Source organism: Anopheles gambiae, chromosome 2, assembly GCF_943734735.2.
Source record: "Anopheles gambiae chromosome 2, idAnoGambNW_F1_1, whole genome shotgun sequence".
Lineage (NCBI taxonomy): Eukaryota > Metazoa > Arthropoda > Insecta > Diptera > Culicidae > Anopheles > Anopheles gambiae.
This window is the reverse complement of record NC_064601.1, coordinates 104,444,436-104,472,226: the sequence shown is the minus strand read 5'-3', so window position 1 is coordinate 104,472,226 and position 27,791 is coordinate 104,444,436. Positions and strand designations below refer to the sequence as shown.

The 27,791-nt window shown below is 47.1% G+C and overlaps 1 protein-coding gene across 7 annotated transcripts; it reads right to left on the bottom strand.

The window, feature by feature from the left end:
- Positions 1-88: 88 nt before the first annotated feature.
- Positions 89-27,560, bottom strand: LOC5667071 (insulin-like growth factor-binding protein complex acid labile subunit). 7 transcript variants are annotated; one of them, XM_001688887.2, is made up of 10 exons: positions 27,401-27,560; positions 26,695-27,013; positions 5,140-5,476; positions 4,972-5,057; positions 4,806-4,868; positions 4,409-4,543; positions 3,969-4,292; positions 2,607-3,905; positions 2,225-2,533; positions 89-2,145 (listed from the first exon to the last, which is right to left on the bottom strand). In XM_001688887.2, the coding sequence occupies exons 3-10, from the start codon at positions 5,459-5,461 to the stop codon at positions 1,351-1,353; spliced, it is 3,333 nt and encodes a 1,110-aa protein (XP_001688939.2). In that variant the 5' UTR covers positions 5,462-5,476; positions 26,695-27,013; positions 27,401-27,560; the 3' UTR covers positions 89-1,350. The 7 variants fall into 7 exon arrangements, with proteins under 7 accessions (XP_001688939.2, XP_061501863.1, XP_061501862.1 ...); XM_061645879.1 differs by lacking the exon at positions 4,806-4,868; XM_061645878.1 differs by lacking the exon at positions 26,695-27,013 and having other exon boundaries at positions 27,401-27,487.
- Positions 27,561-27,791: the final 231 nt, after the last annotated feature.

Sequence of the window (27,791 nt, the reverse complement as noted above, 5' to 3'; positions counted from 1 at the left end):
TACAATACTAAGTCCTAGGAGAATTGCTTCCATTGCACATGCATCACACGTCGTATTTTCGGACTAAGAATGAAAGCAATGCATACGATTGTTCCGGGTTTGGTAAAACGTTTATTCTATCAAATCCTTTTGTTGATTTATTTTGGTAGACACCTTAATAATTTAAAAAAGTGGGGCAAAATAAAAAAAGACTCTAAACTGCAGACGGAGTTAACACTGTGATACTGATATTTTGCGTTGTAGTTTTGTTGTATATTTGTGAATGGTTGATCCGTATGTATTTGCCCGAAATCCTTGGATCTGGCTCGAAACGGGGAGTTTTGGACAAGTAAAAAAGGACAAGGGTTTTGAAGTGTTGCACCGGCATGCTAAGTAGAATACTTCCGGCGATCGTAAGCGGATGCGAGCATGATCCTCTCGACGATCGGTGAGTTTTCTTCCCGATTTGTTTCGAAAAAAAATGGCACTAAAACGAAGCCTATACTGGTTGTGTGGTGCACGTTCCCATATCTTACCGGTTCATGTTGGGGGAGTGTGTGTATTTGTATGTTTTTACCATTTAACACTGCTTATTATGCGGCTTTACGGAACGACGGTACCCAGGAATGTGTGTCGTTTTGAATGGTGAGAACCCAAAACACTGTTTTTTTTATAAAGTACGAATAGTAGCACTAAAACAAAACTAAGCTAACTGCTAAAACGTTTACGGTGCCAGAGACGCAGAAGGGTGGTTTCCTTTACCCGGCACAAAAACCGAAGGGCGCATCGGTCCGCCGACGACGCGTACAACACCGGATTGCGGTGAAAAGCTGGACGTTCGAACGATTTGTTACATCGATAGGTGTATACAATTTGTGTGGCGCGCGTCGTAATGCGACCGGATGGGCGACTCGACTAAACAAGATGGATGGTTCATCTTGAGGATCACCACTAACCACAAGGGGGGGGGGGGGAAGGAAAAGGTTTATGTTGAAATCAATGCTGCTGTTGGTTCGATGTTAAAGGAAAAGGGTACAAGTACTTAATAAATAGAGAAAGAAATAGCTGCTTGTTATTGCCCGATCTATGTAGCTGTTTGTTTTTACTTTGTATCAATAAGTACATCTCATTTGCCACTAGCTTGTTTCCACGCTAGGGTTGAGGTTTGACACCGACCGGGAAGCGCTGACGTGATCTTGCGTATTCTGTTTAAGTATTTCTGTGCGAATAATTCTTGCGTTTTTCTTCTATTGCGCCTCGCAATCGACTTTGAATGTTACTCCTGCGCGTGCACGAAATCTAATAACCCACGTGTTTTCCATTTGACTTTGTCTCAGGGCGTGCGCCTGGTTTGTTGGTGTTGCATGTACTTTACACCTGATTGATCGGTTCGTACCGATGGATCTTCGGTACCTTCGACGGGACAATGTCCTCCGTCAGCTTCTGGTACACGAACGAGTTCTTGGAGGCAAGCAGCGCCTGGCGGTAGCGTTCGCCGCGTCGCTTCATCACCTCCGTCAGCACCTTCACCACGACCAGCAGCAGCATCGAGATGCCGAACAGGATGCAGGCAACCACGATCCACACCGACGACACGGCAAACATGGACCTATTCTCCAGTATGACCACATCGTCCACGCTGGCACCGTCATCCTCGTACTCGCCATCATCATCCTCGTCCGCCTGCTTGCCGGTCAGGATGCCCTGCTCAATCTTCTGGATACCGTTGGCGGCGTCGAGAATGTTTTCGCGCTCCTGTTCCTCCTCGTCGTCGTCATCATCATCATCGTCCTCCTCATCGTCCTCCTCGTCGTCCTCGTCGGCGCTATCCTCATCCTCGCTGTCGTCGCTATCGACCGAATCGTCCGAATACTCGTCCAGCTCGTTCTTGCTGTCCACGATCTTGTTCGACTTGGCGTTCTTCGCTTCCGCCATCACGTCCGCATCTGCAGCATCGGACACATCGTCCTCATCCTCTATGTTGTATTCTTCGTCAGATTCGGAGTACGTCAGGCGCTGGTTCGGGCTGTCGCTACCACCGCCCTGGCAAATTTCCCAAGCGAACTGGCCCCACTGCTTCAGCGTTGCCGAGTTGTCCGTGCGCAGATCCGTGGTCATCTCAGCGTGGGTCACGTGATCGTGCGTGTCGCCAAGGCCCATTGAGATCTGAAAACGTAGACCCCGAAGCATACAATTAGATATGGATCAGAAATTTCGGAAGATAAGGATCGGCACACAATCTTACCTGTTTCTTTTGCAGCCAATCGATGAGCGTTGGCAAACGTTCGTTGCAGGTCAGCGTGTTGTTGCGGATGTCCAGTACGCGCAGCTTGCCCATCGACTCCAGATCGGAGACAAACACCTCCATGATCTCGTTGTAAGACACGTTCAGGCGCTTCAGGTTCGGCAGGACCTCTTCGCGCTTCGTACCAGCCGCCGAATCTTCCCAGATGGTGCGCAGATCGCAGTCGCTAACGTCCAGCTCGCTCAGGTACTGCAGCGGGTGGAAGAGCTTGCTTGTCAGGGTTGCGATTTGATTACCGGCCAGGTTCAACTACAAAAACAGAGCAAATTTCATTGTTAGTTTGAAATCCGATCACATCACAACCGAAGCGAGAGCGGCTTACCGTGTTCAAGTTGCGATTGTTCTGGAACGTCTTCTCGTCCATATTTATAATCATGTTGTTGCTCAGGTCCAGGTCCATCAGCTTGTTCAGGTGGGCAAAATAGGTCGACCGAATCGTCTGCAGGTTGTTCCATGCCAGGTTCAGCCGCGTCAGGTGCGGCATCATCTTGAACGTGTTGTCTGCCAGCTCGGAAATGTCACAGTTCGACACGTCCATGAAGTACACGGTGAACGTACCGTTGAACGAGATTTCGAAGCCTTCGTTTGGCAGGCGCTTCAGCCGCGGGTTGTTGTTGAGGCGGATAATGTCCAGCATCTTGTTGCCGATGAAGGTTTGCGCGGAAATCTGCTCCAGATTGTTGTACGACAGATCGATCTGCCGCAAGTTCTTCAGCGAGATGAACGCCATAGGTTTGATCTTCTCGATGTGATTACCCTTCAGGATCAGGTTGGTCAACCCATCCATGCCCTTGAACATCGTGTTGTGGACCGTGCGAATCTGGCAGAAGCTCAGGTCAAGCTTCTGCAGATCGGCCGTTACAAAGTCGACATTGTTGGTGATCTTGTTGTGCTTCAGGTGCAGGATCGCCAGCGACGTCTTGGCGAAGATGTTCTTCGGCAGCTCCACGATGTTGTTCATCGACAGGTCCAGCTCTTCGATCGTTTCCACATTATCAAAAATGCCCTCCGGCAGGTTGCTCAGATTGTTCTCGGACAGGTTGATGTAGATGATGTTCTTCAGCTCGTTGAACGCGTTCGGCTGCAGCTCCTGCAGCTTGCAGCGCGAAATGTCCAGCTCTTCGACCGTCGGCGCCTTCAGCATGTAGTCCATGTACGGCGTGTTATGGTTCACGCTCTGCATCGCGCTCAAATCGTTGCCCGAAAGCGTCAGCAGCCGCAGCTTCGTGTTGTTCGCGAACGTGTCCGGATGGATGATATCGATGCCCGAGTTGGTCAGATTGACCGAGTACAGCTCGTCCAGCCCGGCGAACGCCTGCGGGCTAATGTACACGATCGTACAGTTGGTGATCTTGATCGAGACGACGTGGCTAAGGCCAATCTTTTTGAAGAACTCTGGTCCGAGCTCGATCGGGTACTTCGGTCCAACGTCCAGCACCTGCAGGTCGGTGATGTGGGAGGTGAACTTTTGAGTCTCCAGATCGAGCCGACTGCACGTGGCAACCATGTACGCGTGCATGTTACGCTCGCAGATGCATCCCCGCGGGCAGTAGGAACTGTTGGACGGCTCCGCATTATCATCATCATCGTACTCATCGTCGTCGTAGTAGTCTTCAGCGTTCTGTAAGTGATAACGTAGTATTAAACACAATGGCGGAGGAATTAAACCCGATCGTATACTAACATCCTTGCCAGCTGCTTTGTTCTGATCCTTCGATTCCTTTACCGGGTTGGTTTGCTTCTTGGCTACTTCCTTGTTGACCTTATTCGTGATCTTCTGTGCTGGCAACGTCTCCGCATCCTCCTCCTCATCGTCATCATCGTCCTCATCGTCATCATCATCGTTGTCCTCGTCATCGTCGTAGTTGTACTGGTAGTCCATATCCGCATCATCGTCGTACTGATCCAGAATTTCTACATTCTGCTTGCCGGTGGTGACCGCCTTCGGCTTCGCAGTCGTACTAGGAACTGCCGGTTTGGCAGACTTCTCAGCAGGTACCTGTGGTTTCTGGAAGGTAGAAATAAACCCAGAACAGTTTGTTATACGTTTGTGTGATCTGCGGTAGCAAGTATCACTCGGAAATATAGTGCTGACGGGGTTAGTTCGCTCTCTCGATCACTTACAAGTGGTTGAGCCAGAACTTTGTCTACACCGGAGAAGTCGATCTGTTCGTCCGACTCATCATCATCGTACTCATCGTAATTGTCTTCGGTTGCCGGTTTAGCGACGGGCTTTGCGGTGGTAGATTTGGAAGGTTTCTACAGGTAGCCAACGGGACAGAGAGCAATAGAAGAAAGCGGTAGAAGAGAAAGGCATAGCGGGATATTAGAGAACGCAACTAGACGTGCCGCCTGTCGGGGGGCACCTGATCATGAACCATGCATGGGGAAAGAATAGGATGTAACGATGAAGATGGGAGAGTAGAACGATCAGAACGGAAAGACATTGATGTGGCATGCGTGAAACGTCACAATATGAACACAGAAAGAGCGACATAAAATGACTGGAGTGGTCACTTACTTCCTCCTCGATTGTAAGTACCTCACCGCTTAGATCCTCCACTTGATACGAATCATCAATGTCCTTCGTTAATTGTGAAAGAGTTTACACGTTTTCCATTAGCTTCCCTTCTGTCGTACAAGCTACTACTACTACTACCAAACCCGTAGCAAGGCTATGTACTTACCACACTCTTGCCGTTACCCTTCAGCAGTACCTCCTCGTAGCTGTCGATATCTTCGTTGATCTTTACCTTGTTGATAGCAACCGAACCTAGGGGCGGAATAAAGGGAAATCATACCGATAAGCAGCTAATCACTCGCTGCGCATTGTTTTTCGCTTCGTTCGCACTTACCAACGGTGGACACTTCCGGCTTTACTTGCTTGCCGCGCAGCGCATACATCGGGTTCAGGTCGGCAGCCTTCTTCGTCGGTGGAGCGACATCGTCCTCCTCCTCCTCATCATCGTCCTCATCGTCATCGTCGATGAGATTTTCCTCCAGGTCGGGCAGCATTTTGTTGTACCGAGGATCCTGCGCATCCACACCTTTGGTGCTGCTTTCGGCAAGCATTTTGTTAAACAGTGGATCCTTCGCCTTGGGCAGTTCCGGCTTGAGAGAGTTCACGGTAAGCGCACATAGCACTACCGTGAGCACCAGTAGGTACTGGCACCTCATGGTGTGAACTGAGACCTGAAACGGGGAAGCGAAGCAGTAGTTGGAGATTAGCGTATTGTTGACTGCGATGCGGTTGTGTGGTCGCGAAATGGAACTGTCAGAATAAATATTGTACTAGCGGTCGTTTACATTTGGGAGGCGGATAGTCAAGGTATACTACAGCACTTGACATTCCTAGACACTGCCGTAAGCTCGGTTCGTGGTAGTGGAGAGATAGTGATTCTTCGTACACACAGCTAGAAGTCATGGGATATAGCTCGATCAAACATCGGAAAACACGGATATAATAAGCGAATAGGTGGTTGCAGTGTCGGGAAGCTCATTTACGTCAAACCACTAATTCGTTTGCTAAACCATAGTTCGACCATCATTTCCGCAGTGTAATTTTCCTGTACAAAGGCGGCAAGGCGTAAGTAGCACGCTATAAAAATGAGTAGTTTAAAGACATAATAAATCTCTAGAACGCTCAGAGTTCATAACGCCACGCACGAAGGGCACCACATTAACTGCAATTTATGTTTCACCAGTTACCAAATCGAGTTACTGCTGTCGGTTGATTACACTTTACCCATACTCAAACATACCGTACAGAGACGATGGAGAGGCGATCATGATGTTGGATTGTTTTTCACACATCAAAAACTGTATACGCACTGCCCGCGGTACTGCCCGTACGGAGCACGGAGCGCGCAAGTGTTTACATGATTCGGGTGGGAACAACCCTGGCTGGTGGGACCTGGTGTGTGTATGTGTGCTGTGTTGTTTCAGCTTTAATTCACACACAAAAAACACCCAAACCACCCGACAAAAAAACCGATTCGTTTATTTAGGCACTTAATTTCTTTGGCGCCTTTGGGAACTACCAAACGCCGCACTTGATGGTGAAGACGCGCCATATCCGTAGTTCATGGAGGAGGGAATGTTTAATTATTGCACGCACAATCACGCTTATTGATATTCTCTACACTTCATGGTGCAATCCAAGTTAGACTATTTTAATGTTGTTTTACCATCTAAAAGGTACACCTTCCAATTCTCGTTAGAGTCTGGCTTGTCTCGTTCCGAACGTCTTTTCTGCTACGTTCGCTCCTCCAGGTGTCACGCATCGCTGTTGCCGTGCATATATGGTCAAGCAAGCTCTTAAGCAAGCAATGAGTATGACGATGATAACGACCACGACGATGACGACGAGATAGATAAGAGCCTCCCAGCTCTTTATGTAGTGTGGTGACGATGATAACGACACAGACCACAGGCCAAACAACTGCGATGCGCGATAGCGTAGGGGCTGCTATCTCACCCAGGCAACTCGACAGTTGAAATGCAACAGCAGAACACGACTCATCTTCAACGCGAACGCGAACCTTCTGTTCTGGTTCATGGTTTAGAATTACGCCACGGACTGAAAATGACCGAAGCGGATATTTTGCAAACCGTTCGGTCCAACAAAGGGCGCTGCGATTGTTCTGTGATAAAAAAAAAAAAAACTGAGGGGCGTTATAGTGTACACTTCTTGCATTGGGTCGTGTGCGCTGTGGCGCTGTCTTGGAATTCCATTTTGCATTACGTTTTGATCCGGAGGCGTGTAAAATGCTTTCACATGGGTCCGTTGGTGGGTTTTGGTATGGAGCTGCAAATGACATGCAAACAATCGCCCAACAAAAGAGGTACCAATTTCATATTGTGTATAACCATTCATCAGAGTCTATGACGCACTGATGACGAACCTGCGCCACACTAGCAATTTTTGGAGTTCCTGTGAATCAAGTACACCTTCGCTAATTTGCACTCAATGTGTGGAGAGCGATTTTGCCACGCTGAAATTTGCTTTGTCTGCTGCTAAGCAAATAGGAAGGCCTTTGAATGGACACATATGATCGTAGCTTATTAAAGCTTTGTAGAGGTATCTTCAACCAAAAAATATGCCCACAACACTACAAAACCGAGGGTCCTCTGTTCATTGTTTCGGATGCCGTCTTTTGAACAAGTTTCTACAAATGTTCATCGCGGCAGCTGCAGCAGCAGCAGTGATGGTTTAGTGTCGTTATGCAATCGACACTGACAGGGTGATAAACCAGGCAAAAAAAAAGGCCGCGAAGATCGTATCGGGTTCGCGTGCTGTGTCACACTGCTTCACACATAATGGCCGACAAACAGACGACGGGCCAAATTAACATAACACATCTAAACGCGCGCGCGCCGTTAATGGGCCACAATTCATCCTACCTCATGGGGCGGAAAAGGGACTGTACATTTGGACCCATTTTATGGTGCACTGTATGATGTTTGTGCCGAGTGGTGGAAACTACCACCCTCTTATTATTGGTTGCAGAGGGTGCATGAAAAATCGATTTCCGACATTTTCCTCGAAGATGTCATTGGTGGATGGATGGACTAATTTCGAGTGAACCTTTCCGGCACACGATCGCAGTCTGTATAGCAGCGTGATCTGTATACTAAATCGGTTCCAAACTATCCGTCGATCTATTTCCTGTATGTCTGGTCTTTGATCTGTCGGCTTGGATCGGTTCGGCAGGGGGAGAGAGAAGATGAGAGGAAAAACAATTTCACTTTAGTCGGGAATTGGGCGTCCCGACGTCTTTCCTTTTCGGTTGCCGTACTGCCCCCTCTGAAGAGAGTGGATATCGTCGTTTGGTTTGTGCCGGATTGGGATGCCGGTACGGTAAGTCGTCCAAGCGAAAGTTGCTAAACTCTGTGCTCTTGCACGGTACGACCCAACGCAGGCATCGTCAAATAATTTCTACTTTCGTTTGAAGAGTACTTCGTGGAAAAAAGGTGTGACCTGCACAGCACGCTCTTGCTGCAGTGTGACTTCATAAGAGTGTTGAAGGTTATTACTGAACAGTAAGGAAGACTAAGGCTATTGCATATAAGGCAGCTCACCATCAAGCACCGCTATTGGGCACAGAATGAATCATTAAACTGATACACTAATTGATCAATCCGCACGGTTACAGTGCACATTTGCATAAAAGTCTAACTCCACTTTGGTACAAACTGTACCGTAAAATGCATCTCCCGAACACGGACGGAGGGGGGGGACGTTAACTTCCTTCTTTGCCCTTGTTTTTGTTTGATTGTCTGTGTGAGATGGTTCGAGTTTCCTAATATGGGCGCTTACACGGCTGACAGAGGGGTTCTATGGTGGCGTCGTCGTCGATCGCCGACGCTGTGTAGCGGCAATGTAGTCACAGACACCGAAGGAGCGGTTTCTTTTTCTGAATATTAAATTACCCCCCCCCCCCCCCAGCTTCTACTATCACCACCCTGCCTCACCACCAATCTAACACTTTAAACGTATTTGAAGAAGGCCGGTGGGCATTGCGTGTACTAGTAGTGGCGGCGATCTACAGCACACTCGCGCGTTTATAACTTCAAAGACAACATCCGAGAGCGAGGTAGCAGCAACGCAGCAGTTAATCGACCGAGCTTCTGACTTCAAACTCTTCCCCCTCCCTGAAGCGCATTGCAAACAGGCGGCCCGGTTCATTGCATCCAAAGGGAAGCTAATTGAGCTGAGTAATTGCATTTTAATATTCTCGTCTGCCCAAAGGGTAAGTGGATGCTGTGCGATTGGACACGAGGAGGATGGGAGGAACGCAAATACGCAAAATCAATTACGGTCAAACGCGTAAGCCCTCAGCGTTGCGTACTGCTGGGGATAAAAACTAGAAATTTTAAACCTTTAAAGGTGTTTTAATCCGGAGACGCATGTCTATTACGCTGACAGTTGGGGTTGATCATTTATTTATAATTTATCTCTGAATGTTTTAGGATAATCCAATAATTTCAATTTGATCTTAATTAATGTCTATGTGAGAGTTCTTAACTAGTGGCCTGCTTAATCAGTCAATCACAGTATTATTAACTCACAAAGTAAACAGTTTAGCTAGGATTTAAACTTACGACATTTCTTGTGGCGCTGCTCCACCTTTACACACGATCATTTAAACGAACGTGAATCTTCCGGTAAAAAGGAGCCACATTCAAAACATCAACCCGATTCCTCTAGTAAAAAAGATAGCTGTACCCATCGCAGCGCTCTGTTAAATAACGCTTTCTGCATAACGACCCGATTTGATCGTATCCCCCGTACAGTGGCGACAATCGACAGCCACGAGCTGAAATGTAATTAATAATTCGTTATGTCTTTTTAATATCCCATCAACGCTTTCGCTGTACTTCCGTTCTAGGGGGAAACCCTCCATCGACAACCGCAACCTCCGGCTCCGGCTTTAATAAACGTTCGATAATGATCAGCAATTGTGAGCGCTTCGAAATGCGCTTGATCTGTGCGCGTATGTTTCGAAGTGTTAGACCCATTAATTGATGCTGTCGCAGATGGGGCGTGACGGTACAATTGCGATACTGTTGTGAATCGCAGGGTTTGAAATCGTCATTCATGATCGTGACACTAGATCGCGCGTGTCTCGGTTAGTCTCGTGTGTCTTTTCACCCGCTATTCATCTTTCTAAGATGAGCCTTTGGAACGATTATGACACATTAGAGTTCAAATTACAAGGTTTTAAATTATTAACTCGGATTTGATCCGATGGTTTCTCAATATGTGTGAGAGTGTGGGGAAGGCTCCCAAACCCTCCTTTCCTTACTAAAATGGGGCTAGAACCTCTATTTCGCTTAATAGTTTACAACTCCCCAGTTCTGGTCCCAGCTCCCGTTCACTGTTAGTTTAACTTGCCTGGAGCGAAAACGCATCTAATGAAGCATAGTTTATGTCGATTTATGAGTAAGCATATCTTCATTTCCCCTCGCCAAAGAGCGGCCACCGTGCATATCGTAGCCGCTCTTGGAATAAATAAAACGATCCGACGAAAGATGCTGATACGGGATCGCCGCACTTAATGGAAAAGTCCCGTCAGCACCTGTGTATGTGTTTATGTGTGTGTGTTCTTATCTCGCACGATGGTGGTAGCTTTGGTTTATGCTGCGGCACACACCCCGTACGCAGATGGGTTATGAAAAGAGGAATTGGGAAAAATGAAACAAAAAAAAAGCGCATACACAGTGGAGAAGAGCAAACTTAAGACACGGTACAGGCACGAATAATTACTTCTACCCCACCCAGGGCCTTCAATGATTTTCTCTCTCCTTCTGATATCATATCTCTCTCTCTCTCTCTATTCATCTTTCTCTCTCTCTCTCTCCTCTGGTCTTTTTCGCTATCTTACTTTTATACGATCGCGAAGAAGCGGTTGGTTAACCTCTAAGCGTGTTGCGCTATCCGTGGCGTTGCGCGAAGTTCTGTTCCGAGGCCATTTCCGACTCTCGCACACACTACCCCAGCACAGAGCGTGTGTACAGAGTGTTCTGGAAGTAGAAAATTGCCTTCGAACCATGTGCCTGAGTGTGTCTGTGTAGTTGTTCCCCGGTAACGTTGGCCAAGGGAATTGCGCGTACAGATACTGATGCACTTTTGTGTCCGTTTGTGAGCATGCACACTCATACACTCACGTACATACAAAACGAACGCACCTTTCCATCCCCTCCCACCTACCTCGACATGGGGTGAATGGGGTGGGGGTTGAAGTAGTTCTGCTCGCTCTCCCACAGCCCACACTCCTGCTGTTTAATTGCAGTGACGTGTTTTCCGTTGACCGCGAAACCTTCCTTTCGACGCTTCTTTTCACCAGGCGGGATCGATCTCCACACCCCGTTACATGACTTCATTCACCACCAACTTCATATTCAACCTGGGGATGCCAGGGGGATACACGATTAAAAGGTGTACCGGGAAACCGGTGCGTCTTTATGCTGGATCTTTTGCTACCAGATTTTTCTGGCTTGTGTAAACATACCGGCTTTTCGGGACTTCATAAATTAATCTATTCCGATTGGGACAAGAGTACAAGAGTGCTGTCGCAGTGAACCAAGCTGTACGGGAAACGCCAAGCTCTTGCTGCAGAGAACCGGAAATAGGACGACGTGAAGAATTCTTGGAGCTCGGAGGGACAGAATTGGTCAAAACCACAAACCTTCTGAACGTCTGCCTGGAACGTGTACATCAGTTGGAAACTGTTGTCGAAGATGCGGATGATGATGATGATGGAAAGCTGGCACTGCAATGAGGTTAGTGACCTCAGTATGGACACCGGGAGAAGTTGCAACCTGCCAAACAGGCTGCCACAGCTGCTGCTCTGGCTCAGTTTGGCGATGTGGTTTTGGACCATCAGTTTTGGGGTGAAACAATTCACAATACATATTGAAGTAGTTTCGTCGAAAAATTGCGCGAAGATAATTATTAAAATACTCAAGGCTTTACGTGTCTCGTGGTTGCTGTTGATCAATTGAATTCTTAGCATACGTGCAATTGTGATTGGAATTATTCATTTAGAAAAACCAAATCAAGTTTGTTTTGAAAATAACGACACCTCCAGAACAAAAGAGCGACGGCGTAATATCTCTAACAGGTACTTTGACCAGTACTTTACATTCATCAAACCATCTCTCGCTAATGGCCCCTAAATTATCAGCCTATGGTTAAAACCCAAAAAGTTATGATCATTCGTACGCGAAAGAAATCTGGAAATAAGTCCTACACCTCGTACGGAACGGCAGCAGCGGCATCCGTAAATTCTACCGTTCCCATCCGTCATGCGCTCGTCAGCCATCGATCAATCCTCGCCTTGCCTAAAGGAACGGCCAGTTTCTACCAGCTAGCACCGCGTACATTCGGTACGTGATTCTTCCTTCGCTAGCACCACAGCACACACCCGGGTGGGTAATAAATTCCCAACCCCCGTGTGTAAACAACATTCGTACATAGTTGTAACGGTTTGGAGGGCAAACGCCTGTATTTGCTAGCTACCACGATTCCCTTTTGCCGATGGGTAGTGGGATGGGGGTTTTGGAATGCATCCAAAAACCTAAACATCGTATTTAATTTCTGTAATGGATGTTCTCGGTCTATAGTTCAGCGGTTCAAGCACGATCGGTTTGCGTGTTATGGCCAATGGCTTTGCTAAATGTCTCAAACGGTTTCGAACGGTTTATCTGCGATGCATTAGTTTCTTGGGGTATGGAAAGGGGAAAATAAATGACGTCCCAGCTCGCTACCGATAAGACAACGGTTCAATCCCTACCTCGAAAACGCTGCAGACTAAACTGAAAGCTTCTTACAAACTATTGAGCGGCGCCTGTAAGCTTTCAACTCGTCTAGCGTCGCTCGGACCAACGTGGTAAGGGTAGAGAATGATATTTGATGGGAGGAATCCAATACGACACCGCGATCTAGCTGCCTCAAGCAAGACGACGCCATCGAACAAAACGGTGGTTGACAGCTGCGATCGAGAGGTAGAATATATCAATCACACGATCCGTACGTCTGTCCTACTGCAACCGAACGGAATGAAACGTACGTACCGATGACAGAATTCCGGCTTCCATCGGGCAACCGCCAATGCCATTACGCACTACAACAGGCTGATTAGAGCGAGCCAATGTGACGCGACACTGCGATGAAGTGCCTCTGTGTAGATCTAGCTGTGCACAGATTAAATGTGGAGCCCAATTTGTGAAGCCTTTGCAACTGTATAAAACATGCTGTGCCGTGTCGTGTGTACGATACAACACGGCAGAAACGGTGGGATTGTGTCGGTCTGTGTATAACTATGCATTATCTAGGTACTATCCAAGCCGTACGTGGGTAATGCTAGTTAGCGGCTAGCTACAACAAGCAAGCTTTGGCCGCTGCGTGCCTGGTGTCTGTGCGCCGCAGCACTGACGGTTTAATTAGAATGCGATGCATGCGGGCACGATGACGCAGAGATTTGCTTCGAAAGCCGACACGGGCGACACCGGTGGCAATAAATTGTACCCTTGTTGCTTCGATACTACTGCGGCTCCAAAGTCAACGCCGCATCGTGCCGCGACGTGCCGAATGGAAGGAATCGGTGTTGTTGATCGACGGCCGTCTAATCGATCGTCGTCGCCATTCGGAGACGTCTAATACTCCCCCTGGCCCCCTCCAAGAGTGCCTGTGTCTGGACGTGTGAGTGTGAGGGGACAATAGTTTACGATCATAAATTAGTTCGTGAAACTATTCCCAAACACTGTATTCCTTTCGGAAAGCTCCACTGGAAGGAGTTTTAGGTTTGAAACAAGACAAAACAAAACCACAAAAAAATCTCCATAGCAAACGATGATTTACCGTTTATCTCCTTTGCGGAATTGATGATCGAACCGTACCGAAATTGGAGATCGAGGCGGTGGTTCCACGAGGCGACTGCCTTCTTTCCACACTATCAAGCTGTGGTTCGATTGATTTTGTTTCACACACAGAAAACCACCGCGGTCAACCGAACAAAAAAATACACCAAGAAACTGAGGGCGATCGGGAATCCATAATTTATGAGCGCGAAGTAGGGAATAAATTTGATTGTCGAGTTTTTCATTCTTGGGATCTGTCTGGGAGTCCACGGAGAGCATGTCCGTCTCTGCATGGTCACGATCGGGCGTTGCTAAAAGAAACCCATAAAATGATAGTACGATAGCACACATAAAGCGGAGCAGTCCATTCAAACATTCAGTCCCGGAGCAGGGGTTAGTTCATCCCGCCATTGTTCTGGCTTAAATCCTCTGCCATAAAATTAGACCTCAGTCTTTGCCCTTTTGTTTATGACTGCCGCTGGCATGTGCGTGCAGCGATTTGTTAGGGGGTGAATGTTACACAAATCGATTGGTGCATGTTTAACAGCGGTGAAAATCGGTTTCTTCCCGTTTTAAAGGAAGCTGTTAGTAAAAGCGTGCTAAACAAGCTGGGAAATAGTGGCTGGCTGTGTCTTTTGTAGGGGTGGGCATGGTAAAACTGATATTCGCGTGCTGTAAATTAATCAACCCAAGCTGCCTCATCCGTGCAAAGTGCTCTGTTGATGCTGGAAAGTCCTCATCTCGTCCGGAATGCGTGTGTATCAACGTCTAGCTGCCTCCAAATTCCCAACAAAGTTTACACTTTGCGATAACTGGGCCACCAGTAGTGCACGTGTGCGTGCGAGACGTTTCTTGTTGGCAAATGAGCGGCAATTAGCTGACATTCAATATCGCGGGATAGTACGCGTCTTTGCACCCGTTCAAAATTGCAAATGCTCCCTTCTCGCTCGTCCTCCTCAACTTTTTTCGTGAGAAAATAGCGCAAACAATTTGGTGTTGTTGGAAAATCCACCCCGCTCTGGGTGCTGCTTCACGCCGTCAGCTTCACGCGTGTACAAGTGTACAACAAGTAATTAACACTGACAGCTTTACAACATGGATTCAAGATTCCATTTTTGCTTCAACTCAATTTCAAGCAGACGTTGTGAAGATGTGCACTGTTTGGAAATGCATTTTTTGTGACATCCGAAGCGGCAGCTGCTGTCGTTGTGCGGTACCCCATCGGATTACCGGGGAAAAACGGGCGATCACACTTTCCGCATCTTTGCGGGGTGTGAGTGTGTATTTGTGGTATAAAATATACGTTCCAAACGCGGCAGGAAGTACAAGGCCACACGGATTAGAATTCCGTCGCGAGCTAACATCTTTTAAGTCCTACGCATACAGCAAATGTCGAAAACTTAATCTCAAGTGGGTTATGGCGTTCGGTGGAGGGAGAGGCCTTTATAATAGCGCTCGCTAAAGTGATGTCTGAAAAGCAGCTGAGAACGAGGAATGTTTGCAGTGCAGAGGACACGGGCACAAGACTTTACATACCATCATCTTGGGGATCTCACCTCAGCTGCGATCGTGACGGGGGCGCAATCAAGTGTCGCATTTTTATGTAAATTCAATTTACCCGTACCGGCACTGTTGTTGGAATTCTGCGCTTATTTGCATCATCAACAATAAGTAGTACCGTTTCACTAGACTGGGGAGGGGAGTTTTTCGTGCTCATAAGAAAAGTATTTGATTGTCTTTTAGAGAACACGTTCAAAACGTAGGATTACGATAGAGAGAGATTACACATGATTTTGTGGAAGATTGTGGTTAAATGAGTGTATAAGACCATTTTGCAAGTGTCTTGATGACTTAGTTAAATGCAAAAAAGGTGTAATTTCAAGCGCTGTTCGAAGATATCTCGTTGTAAGTCGCAATGTTCTTGCTCATTGTTTAGCAAATCTGGAAAACTGTTGCTCACACTCTGCTACACAGCTCCTGAATGTCTACCAATATTCTTAGAACGCATCGCCGCTCTGAAAATCCCAGTTTCCATACCAGCTGTGCATCCAAACACGATTGCGTCTTCAAACGCGATAGTATGCGAGTGACCTAGAGATGCTGTCTAACGCTGCGGTGCGTCAATTTCAGCTACACGCTAATACCATCCACAAATAATTGCTTCATAATATTTGCAAAGGGCGGTAACTGAGAGGGAGAAATTCCGAGAAGAAAACACCTTCAACAATACCCTACGCGCGTTGATCTTGCCAGGAAGGGGAAGGCTTGGCTTTAGATGTTCGCTTTCATAACTCATCTCTCTCTCTCTCTTTGCAATGAGCGCACTTAAAACGTCATTTAAGGCTGTCACATTTGTTTAACGAGCTAGATTTATGAACCGTCAAACTGGTCGCTCAGCTTCGTTTACTGTTACGTGACAGTGATGAACCTAAACTATCGATCTTTTCCAAACGAACGATCGAACGCGCGACTTCTATAAAGTGAACGTTTTACCGTTTTTAACTGCCGGAAACCACGAGTGAAACCATAAACCTTGGTGGGGATTGGTCGTAAACTCAGGTGATCTATATACCACTAATACACCTTTAGCTCAGTAGACAGCCTGTGATCGAACTGCACTTCCGGTGACGGCGAACAATAAGGAGTTGGCACTGGAGTCAAACGTAAGCACGTGGGTTCCACCCTGACCACAGTCAGAATGAATGATGCATTACCATTTCACAACTGGACACCGCCGCAGGGCATTAGCCATGCAAATGGAGCGGAAGGCAAATGGACCACAAATAATTCAATGCATCTCCCAGGGTGGTGTGGCAGCGATTCTGTACTCTACATCACACGTGTGGTCTCTCGATCACTGTCTCGATCTCCTCGGCTGTGTTGCGCCTCCGTGCCTATCTCCTGCGCGCTGATAGGTATTTTCAAATTCATTTGTTAATGCAAGCACTCCACCGTAGAGCCAAACGTGTGCCGTAAGTACTGACGCAGTCGACGTCTCTTCTACCGGCTGTTCGGCATTCCGACTCTGGCTTGGTAAAGGTGTGAGCTGGCGTGATGCAGTTTCACCTTTACGAAAAGCCGCCCCGTACTCGGTGTGTGTGTGGTTTTGGTTTCCTCCTAACCTCTCCTCTCTAGTTTGGAAGCCACATTTCATCGTTTGCAGCGTTGGTTTGATTATTTGCATTTTTATTTACCTCATCGCGTTCCACGTGCCAGCTCGCTTCCAGAGGGAACTCTGCTGCTCTGGACAAATTAAGGCGCGGGCCAGTATTAAACGAATAGAAAGTAGAGGGGAGAGTTGGGGACGGGATGCGAACGGTGTTACGGCGTTGGAGTTTATGTGATCTTTGACATATTTATACGGTGCAAGCTATTTTACGAGGCAATGCGCCGCTGCATCGCGCGGCGAAAGCGGACCCGTTCCCCGAGGACCGGAGCAGATGGAAATTTGAGATGATGTATTGTTTTTCCCTTGCCTATGGTTCTCCTCCTGGCGTTCAGCTATGCCCACCCCACCATCACATGCCAGAGATCATTTGCGTGAGATGCATTTTGGTTGCATTCTGAAACCATCGTAGCAGGAAGAGAAGGGCGAAGGGTGAAAATGTGATGTTTTCCGGGCGCACAAAAAGGGAGGGTTTGTGCGGCTTGCAAATGGCGACGATTTATGACTTTGGTGGATATAAATTAATTCTTCGTTGCCTCACGTGCCTTAAGGGGGCCGCCGGCATTTGTTGGTGTGTTTTGACAGCTCGGCAATAGCAGTCTACCACGGGAACAACAAGGAAATGGTGAATCAGTTTTCCTCAGTTTTCTAATACCGCAGCTCCCATCAACTATGCGCCGAATAGGGCTTTTTATATAGATACATCGGTCTTGTAATCTTGAAGATCTTTCCACTTCCTGCCACGATTCCAAAACAAGAAGCGCTATGTCGTCGTCGTCTAACCCGGGGATGGGGATTTGGGCGTGGAAGGTTTGCCTTCATGATTGGAATTTCATTAGCGGAGCTTAGAAGCAAAGATTTAGAAACGATGAGCAATGCATATCAAACTAAATTCAAATATTCCCTTTTACGAAAGCCTCTCCCCGCCCCGTACGAACATTATGCATTATGGAACGGAGTGACTGCATCCTCACACTCTTGCCAAGTAAGTGTGATTCCAAAATTGACCGTGTACAGAGAGCGTACCAAAGGGGGGAAACCAAAAACTCTACTGAAACAAAGAACCAAACTAAAAACCGTCATGAATATTGATGAGACTGTTGAAATGAATCTCGTACAAGCTGGCGTCGAGGAGTTGTTTGTGAAGCAAAAGGCGCGAAGGCCTTTAAGGTGTGCTTCGCTCCGTAGCGGTATAGGAAGTGGTGTTGGCTGTGTGGTTGCAAGATCATTTTATTTGCAAACCTAGATGGTTCTAGTGAAGGTTTCGATCGGGGCCCTAACATGATCCAAAATGATCCAACGTGAGCAGAACATGATCCAACATCCATCGCGTCAGAGTTGGACGTGATTGGAGAACGATTTTAATGAAGCCGTTAGTGCTTTCTTAGTGCAAGCGAAACCCAAACAAACAAAGGCGTCCACCATTGCAGGGACGTGTGCTAGCCTCTGGCCGGGGAAATCAGGTCAGCCCTCGTCAGCCCTTTGTCTGAATCTTCTTTCTCCAGTGCGATTTTTTTATTCTCTGTACAGGCTTGTGTTGCCTGCAAGCAATGGGAATGCATGTATCTTTCAACGCGTCCGCGTTGTGGCAACTGCAAAGAACGCATCCAACAAACCACTTGCAAAACTGCATCGATGAGACGGAACCGAATGAAACGAAGAAGTGATATTACCCTTACTGTCACCATTGGCTTCGGCCCCACCACAGGGATTGCGAGCGAAAAACTTCATTAGCTAACTTCCAACTTCAAGAAGGAAGTGTCTGGAATAGCAACATGCATACGCTCTACCCCAAAAACCTTCGTGATCATCTTGTTCCTGCTCCACCGCCAGCGATACTACAGCCTCTACACTGCGAGTGATCTTTGCCAGTTTGTACGAGAGCTTTACCTACCATACCGCCACCACCACCAACCGATGATCTGTGATGGTTTCCAGTCCGTAGAGTGGAGGTCAACCCACGCATCCCGAAACCGAGGCTGCCACTCTCTCTACCGCGTGCTGTTGTGTGTATAGGTACCGGGGCTCGCTCTTGTCTATCGCTTTGTGTCATTGCTTGCTGCCATAGCTGTACCGGCACAGGCACAGATGATTCGCGCCGCCAGCTTTAGCCTATCACACCCCCCACCAATATGTCTCATGTGGTGTGAAGTTCGTTCCTCCAACATTAAAGTCCCAACGCCAAAGGAAGAAACGGGAGCACAGCAAGCTGCCAAGCTGTTGGAGCAGTGACTTCCATTCCCCACGTTGAAAGCACGTAAAAAGCAGCATGACCTAAGCCCTTTCCAGCGTTTGCGGAGAAACCGCCGGTGTGCCATGGGGACGTTGTGCGCGTTGCAGAAAACCGGTTTGGTCGGAGAGTGCTCCCACATTGTCGTGGCGGTGCGTCAGAGCCGTTTCGTCGTTTGGAGGTTAGAAATTGAAGCGAAGCGGGAGTGAGATTGATCCGAATCGATTGTAGCGTGTTTCGAGATCACATTGTTGTCTGGTGGTCGCTCTGGGTGCCATATGTCAATTGAGTGAGGGTGTTTGGGGGTGTTTAAGCTGTTGCTGGCAGAAGATGATCTTACATTTTTTTAGTAGAGAATGAACACTGTATAGGAGACCATCTGAAGTGATGGCTAGTAGGATCACCTGTTGCTTTAATTTATTCCAAAACAAGAAGCACTTCTCACAATAGCCTTCACACGAACTTACAACTTGATCAGTTTACTGTTTCCAACAAACGCTAATCGTCAGCCAGACCATTGTGAAGGGTAGACATAACATGGTACAGTACAACCATGCTTATAAAGATACGAACAGTTGGCACATGTTAAATGTGAAGTTTCATTCCTCGTATCACACAAACGTTTTTCTTCAGAGACGGTGGCGCCATCGAGTGCACTTCTGACAAGCAAGGCAAGCACCTAGAATCCCACTCACCCGGAAGGTACATAACTTATCTACCTAGGACTTGTTGGCCGCTTTCTAAACCAACAAGCACGCGCACTGCGGGCTCTATTTTGCTCTATTCTAGCACAAGTAGACTGTTTACAATTGGTTTACCATCGTTTACAAATTCAATCATGCACACCGGAGGACGAGGTTCTCCGGGTTCTGTTGCCTGGCGGTTGCTAGTAGCGTGTGGACAAGTGCACTAATTAACACAGTTCGTTGCCTTCCCGGACAGGGCGGACGGGAAGGAGGTGTTTTTATCAGTACCAGGCTGCACCGCACTGCTGCTGATGCACCCATTCTTTGCATTAGTTAGATAATGTTAATTGTAATGGATTTAATCAACTCTCCAGCGCTAGCATTGAGTTAATAGTAGTGCAATGATGGATCATTACTGTAGCCCTTCACCCTGTTTGGCTTCGGACCCTTAGGAGGCTATCAATAATAAACAGCGGAAGGTGGTGATTCAGTTATGATGCGCACGAACATTACGACTTGTCGTTCCGAATTTCTTGATCACGCTGATTGAAGTTAATTAAACTGTGCAAACAATCTCACCTACGTCAGCACATTTCGGGTGGCTCGGAAGCCGATGCATCTGATACGATGCACGTTCTCTGATAAATGACACTCGAAATTTGACCATCAGTATTTCCCCAGCAAAGGGGTTAGGGGAACGTGGTAGTGCTGTTGACTTTTATCAACCAATACGAATTCTTCTCACGTCTTCAAGCACCCACCCTACTGGAACACGATAGGACACGGCAGGTGTGGCAGAAGTGTCCCAATAAGCGCCCCCAGCGTTGTACTCGATGCACCTCTCGCACGGGGAATGTTCTTTGTTCCGTCAGACAACGGACAGAAAGGTGAGATCTGCAGCGATCTCTTTATCAAGTTACGTGAGATTAAGTTGCAGTTTATTTTAACTGTGGTAGTGCTCCATTTTACCCTTATCATATGAAAGACGAGCCTGAGTGTTTTGGTTGTATAGTATCTTCCCTGTTGTATAAAAAAGTGTTTCTAAAAAAAAAAACTTCCTTTATAATGACATGGTTCGAATGGTTTCTAAAGAGGTCTATACTGATGGATTTTTCCAGAAAAATATGGTTCATCTTCCCCATGTCCTCTGTGATGGTTTATGGTTTAAAAGATATCTCATCAGATCAGATCATCGGTATATTTATAGGCCCCCTTTCGAAAGGTCTAAAACCTTTTGACAACAAAACCATCAAGACAGCAAAGCTGGTACACTCGCTAATGATGCCACAAGTGCGATAAGTACGTGTTTTAGTGATAAGCAACTATATGTTAATGCCATTAAAGCTTCTGGAGAAGTAGCACCAGTATCGCTTGAAGATCATCTGTCTGGATCGGTCTGCCTAGCTGTAACGTACTGCTGATGGAAAAATTACAGCACACAACTGTAAGTTGTGAATGCAGAGCCAGAGTACGGCTCTATCTTCAAACTCTACCCGGGCCATTTTGGATCAAACGAAAAAGAGTTGAAGAATGGAAAACGCCCGGATCCTGCGATCGCTATGGACTGATGACAATCGGTACCATTAAGCTAGTATGCGCCAGCTGTTTTGGGCCAGCGTGTTCCAAACGGCCCATGGATTGCGAGTATGTTGTGAAACAAAACACAAAACTTGCAGTCGTTGCGAAATTGTCTGTTCCCGGTTGGCAGCCGGCAGTCGGCAGCCGGTTGTCTCTGTGCTCTGCCTTACGAATAGGTAACTGTGTCTGTTTCCTTGCTGCTGCTTTCATGGTAGTATGATTCAGAGATGCCGCCAATGGATTTAGTCGTTCTGTTGGTGTTGCACCAGTTGCACACGGTTGGGGTAGATGAACGAAAAAAAACCGTTTCATTTGTGGCGAGCACACAGGATGCCGGATGATCCGCAATCTCCATCAAATGACAGCTTCGGCGAGTTCAGTGTCTGTCCAGAGTGCATTATCTAGATTGAAGACCGCTTAGCGACAGAGAAAGTTTGATTACAAATCAAAGAGTGCTTCCAGTAGTCGGCTAGGTTGATGGTTTTTTGCTCTCCCATTTCTTATTTCTTCGCCCGGTTTTTTGCAACACAGCGGACGAAAGATCCCGATATCGGGTATGTGTCTGAAAAGCGCACGCGACTGTCGCTGGAAACGATCTCCGGCGGCGCCATCTTTTTTGTATTCCTACATGTCCCGCAACGGGCTTCCACCTTTATTTTCTACACCCATCCCATTTCATACGCGGGTAAGTCCACAAATGGCGCACGGTGATGTCGGTCGGCGATAATACCTGGTTCACCTTGAATCATCATCATCACCATCGGTCGGTCCGCGGGGTGAAGTCACCGTGCCGAACTGAACATCGCTGCCGCCGCTCACGAATCATCAGCAGGTGACAAATATTGGTTCTTCGCTTGGAATGCTGAGGGTGGAAGGCCACCATCGCGCTTCTGCGCGGATCGAATTTCTAGCCAGCTGTCCCGTTTCGGTGCCTGCATTGAATGTGAGTCGAGTAGAGTCGCGCTCAAATGAGTCGAAAGCACCTTGAAGAGGAAGGTGCTTCACTGTCCATCTCAGACATGGAGCTTTGCGGACGGACGATCGTCAAAGACATCTTTTTAGCTCGTGCACGCAAACGACTGATCTTCAGCCAATGTCATCTCTGCGAGCACACACACACATATATAGCCAAGCACTTTAGGTTGACAGTTGATAAACTTCTTTGCTTCTTTTTTTCGCGTTTCAACCATGAACTACCGGGTACCGTTATCAGTTGATGGGGCAGTTTAATGGTACAGACACAGGAATCTAGTCAAATAGCTGAGAACACACGCGCAGAATTTCGCTTGCTTCCGTGCGCAAAGACGTTCCCTCGGACGCGTTCACACGATTCCGGGCGCCCTTGGCCATCATGATCTCGAGTACTTTCCAATTGAAAAATACATTACCCACATGATGCGTCCGGACGACTTCCCGCAGACGTCGAGCGGGTGGAAGAGTTACAGTTCGAAACAATCAGAGGGGGAAAGCAATAACGACAATCACCCGTCACAATCACGATCGGTTATGATGATGCGTTCCCATTGATCGGGATATATTAATGCTTCAAGTGTGTGCAGCACAGACTTTTGTGTGCAATTAGTGAGCGTAAAAGTAACGTGCTGGATGTGAATCGCGTGATTGTGTGCTGGCAATTGCAGCGGCGAGGGAGAGTATATGCCAGACGATTTTAATCGTCCAACACTTGAGTGGAGAATTTATGTAACTGTTGAACCGAATGCATCCTCGAGAACCATACGGAATCTGTGAGAACGTTGATCTGTCTTGGAACTGCATGATGAGGGATTCTTTGTATTGATTTTCTTGTTTAGGACCTTGCTGCCCATGGGAAGTGAAAATGCTCACAAATAAAGAATCTTCTGATATCCTGGTGTTAATGAAGGCCTCCAAATGAAGCTGGACGTTCATTCACACTGGGTTGGGATTGTAGTCTTTGTCCCAGCAATGCTTCCAGCATGCCTAGCAGGTAAAAAGCACATTCAACAAGGATAAAATCAATAAAACAATAAAGAAACACACATATCCTGATCCTTTCTCAAAAATTCTCTTCCTTGAGGTGTCGTGCTAAGCGAGGCTGCAAAATTGGCAGGTTCAGGACAGGAGGATAGATAGAAGATTCGTTTTAATGGAGCCCTGAGAAAATCGATCATTCATCCCTGGTGTCTTTGTTTGTGCAGACGCAATGTGTCTCCGGTGCAAAGACACACAAAAGAGCGTCAGAAGGGATCCTGCCGTATATCTCTGTATGTGTGCCACATAAAACGAGGTCAGCGTCCGAGCATCGGTTGCCAAATAGTGATTCCCTTTTTACGGTTTCCACACTGCTGCTGCAGTATAATGTCACCCTGATGGTCACTAAAGATGCAGGTTGTCTCCAGACACTTGAATACGGAGCGAGAGAGAAAGGTTTCATCCATCTACCTGTTCTGTTTTTGGGGTTGACACAAAGGAAGAAGCACCCAAACATAAGCATAAGTCGCTGTGTTGAAGCGAAACCAAACCGAATCGTCTTAAGGTTCTGGCAGCGCATGAAGCGCGCATAAAATTGGCTACCTAGAATCCATTCTTCGCTCGGTACTTTTCCATCACCGTGTACTTCTCCTCCCCGTCCGTTCGGTCAACAACGTCGCTCAACCTTTCCGAAAACAGCCGCACACACAAACGAGTGAATGCGCTGAAAGCAGAAATAAAAACCAATCCCTTTTTGTTTTCGGGCCCTTCTTGAACAGCCACGGGATGATGGCTGCGAAGACGTCGGTGAAGAAGTCGAAGCAGCGACAGCCTGCACCGGGAGGACCGATGCGCAAAGCGGAAAGAAAACTATGCTCCGTTTATGCTTATGCTTCTGGTGGCTTTGCACCACTACAGACACACACACAGAAAGCGCTATAAAGGGAGGAGGGCATGCGTGTTATTTCCCACATCGTAGCAAGATCTTGGCCCAACCTTGCTGTGGTGTTGGTGTTGGCCTCCCTGCTGCACAGCAGATCACTGCTCTCTCTCTCTTTCTCTTCCTGCCTCCTTCTTCTGCTTCATCGTGCGGCGGGGTTTTGTCGGCCTACACCTTTTCCGTTTCGCTTGTTGCGGCTTGAAGAAAACACACAGAAAAAAGCCAGAGGGCCGCCTTTGGCGAAAACGGAAACCTTTTGTGTGTGTGTGTGTGTGTGTGTGTGTGTGTGTGTGTGTGTGTGGCAGGCAAGCAGGCAGACGCGGGTAATTGGTGGGAGTTGAGGGAAGCAAATGGGCTTCTTCTGGTGGCGGCAAGCGAACATCCACCACAAAACAACACGCAACATGGCGGCGACAACCGCGCTGCTGCACCAGAGCGCTGGCTAGTGTGGATGCACCACCGGCGGCAGATGCACCGGTTGCTTGAAGGAGAGGGGTGGCCACAGTGCAACAATTCTCCGATGGGTTTCAGGCTAGTAGAAATATGTCTTTCGTTTCTTATTGTGTTTGCGTTTTTGTTTGTTTGTTAGTTTGGTTCATTTCGCGGAAGTTATCATCGAAGAAATAACGAATTTTTGTTTAAATAAAAACGCATCTCTAAGCAGAATCAAACAGGTCGTATGTCAAGGCACTGTGGCAAGAGGATGGGATCGAAATTCAATTATTTGTATGTAACCAACACATATAAACGGCGGTTCTATACGTGCGTTCGTGTGCGGCATAAGTCTGTTCGCTTCATCAAACTTTGACTCGTTTAGCGATGACTTTCGCATAATTGATTAATTCAAACCATATTGAATCGTGAAGGAAAAATGGAAACCATAAATAACCCATCAAACATGCAAGCTTATGAGCAGTACAGTAATTGGAAGAGATGTTGAGAATACTGCTAAAATAACGATGCAACAAATCAAAAGTACTATGAATGATATATAAGGTACAAGAGGCAAAAGAAAGAAGAATAAAAACATGCCTACTAGAAAAATGAGTAGAATAGTAAAGTAGAATAATAGAAGAAGAATTTAAGAAATAAAAAACCTAAAAATGACACAACATAGAAGATAATCAAAACAGAGTTTAACGATTATAACTTGACATGAATGAACCATTTTTAAACGAAAAATTCAAACAAACGCGAAATATTTTACAAAATTGAAGCAAAAGTGCCATTTTAAGCTTAACTTAGTTCATTTTTCAGAATTGTATTTGGAATTGAATTGTATAAAGATTTCAATGTACATTCTCTTCTGGATGATGTCAATCTGTCAATTTGAGTGTTGCAGAATTCTTACCAGTCCTTAAAACATTCCACTCAGAATCTTAGAATTCAACAACAAACGTGGCCTTTTTCTTAACAAAAAAACTTGTCAAAACGTGGGTATGTTGCAATGGAATTTTAATCCATTTCCCGCTACAATGTGTTTACACAGCAGCATTGGTCACGCCGTCCATCGGCCGGTTCGCGGGCCGATAAGCGATTTACCATGTTTGCTGGCAGACATTTACGGCCACCCCTCCGGGGGAGGTGGGAGGAGGTGTTGGATCGTCGTAGGATTGATTACGAGCGTCTTCTATGGAAGGCGTTCATTTCACGCCGTGTGCACCTAGAGCCACTATATCGGCCAAAAGGCTTAAAGGTCTTTCGTGTGACAACTTTTACGACATCAGCACGGTAACACGCTAAGTACTAGCTACCCAGTTTTTTAAGTTTTTTTTCTTCTCTTCAATAACACGAGTAGTACGTCTTTTGCTGCTCTTAAGGCAGCAGCAGCACCCTCATAAAACTCAACCCATGCGTTCCGCGACTGACCGCAAGGAACCGTAGAAAGTCCGACGTCTCTTACCAACTTATCTTCGCCCAGTAAAGGTGGACAAAGAAGATTAAGATTTCGAGGTGGGTGACGGTGTGAGCGTGTGTTGTGTGTGTGTATGTGTGGTTTGAAAATCTCCAGCGAGACTTTTGTTTTCATATTTGACAAATTCAAACACCTCACCAACTCGCCCATCACCGTTTGAGACCGCCGTTGTTGAGTCATGATGAAGAATTGAACTGTGTTCGATCGATTGAACAGCTTCTCAAAGGGAACGCGTGGCGCTGGGGTTGGGTTGGGGAGCGCACTCGCGATCATTAGCGACCGCGAATGGTTGGTGTGCGTACCGGAGAAGGCTCCGGCGCAAAAAGCACCACCACCAACAACGCACACGTGCACACGCACACGCCTTCACCTGGCCTGCCGTACCTGGCCAAATAAGTTGCTTGCGCAGCGCAATCATGAACGCCCGTGCGGCGGCGACGACGACTTTTGTTTGAATGCGTGCCATGATGGTGGTGGTCGTGGGGTGTTTTTTTTGTCACCGCCCCGTATGCATGTCTCTCTGTGTTGTTGTGTGCTGTGATACGCGAGCGTGATGACATACTGGGTCACTGTTTACTCACCTTTCTGGGGAGCTCTCGACTTCTCCCTGCCTTCGATAGGGGATGTTTCCGCGGGGCGAGGGTGGATTTTACGAACGGGCGCAACTTTCCACACCAATGTGCACACACACACACACGCACGTGTGCTGTTTTGTCACACTAACTACCTGCACAAACACTCAAGCACTTGCGCACACACACAGTCACGCTGTGATTAAAGGTGTTACTCCGGAAATTGCCAAGTCGTCGATCACACTCGTTACTTATCTTTATCGATGGATTTTTGTTTCGCCTCTATTCGACACTTTTGTACGCTTTAAACTCGAACCGAATCGGAATGCTAAACAGCGAAAGAATGGGGTAGGTGGGTGGTTAAAACATATACATTAAGGGTAGATTAAATTTGAAGGTGGTAGAGATGACACAGGGAGATGGTAAAAGAGGAGAGAGACATACGAAAACGTTATGAATGAACATTGAAAATCAAACAATCGGAAACAGTTCCACACACACACACACACACATACTCGCGCGCACACTCGCACACGTCCCAATGCACACAAGCGCACGCACACAAGCACAGCGAGTACACACACGCAAACACTTTCCAGATAAATCTTGCACTTGAAAATTTACGATACACGAAAAAAAACCGTATCGAGATAGTCTTCTCTTCTTCCCCAACTGAGTTTGGAGAAGAAGTAGAAGAATAAGAAACGCTACTAACTTTTCCAATCGGTGCGAAGAACTTGTTGAGTTCGGAACGGGCGCACGCTAATCACGTGCGTGCAGTCACTTGGAAAGCTGTGGAAGAACTGTGTGTGTGTCTCTTCGCCCATCCAGGTTGAGCGATGCGCGGTCGGTTTGGGGTGTTTTTCCACGAGATTTTATGGCCGTTTGTTCGGGCCCGCTGTGCGAGTGCGAGAGAGCGAGAGAGACTGAGGGTGTCAAACGTAAGAAGTACAGTGCGTAGCAAACGAAACGGAAGGGTGGTGCTGGCATATGGATTTAAATGCACAATATACGATTTTAGGCTTGTGTTGTAAAATTTGTTCATATCAGGGAAGATGAATTCTGAAAATCCTCATTAAAAAACTGCTACTATTAGTTTGTATCCA

Excerpts from the sequence above, each read along its gene's own strand:
- LOC5667071 (XM_001688888.2), bottom strand. Across the intron at positions 5,058-5,139 it reads GCCGGAAGTGTCCACCGTTG|GTTCGGTTGCTATCAACAAG; the intron begins GTAAGTGCGAAC and ends TTCCGCCCCTAG. Across the intron at positions 2,146-2,224 it reads ATTGGCTGCAAAAGAAACAG|ATCTCAATGGGCCTTGGCGA; the intron begins GTAAGATTGTGT and ends CTACGTTTTCAG.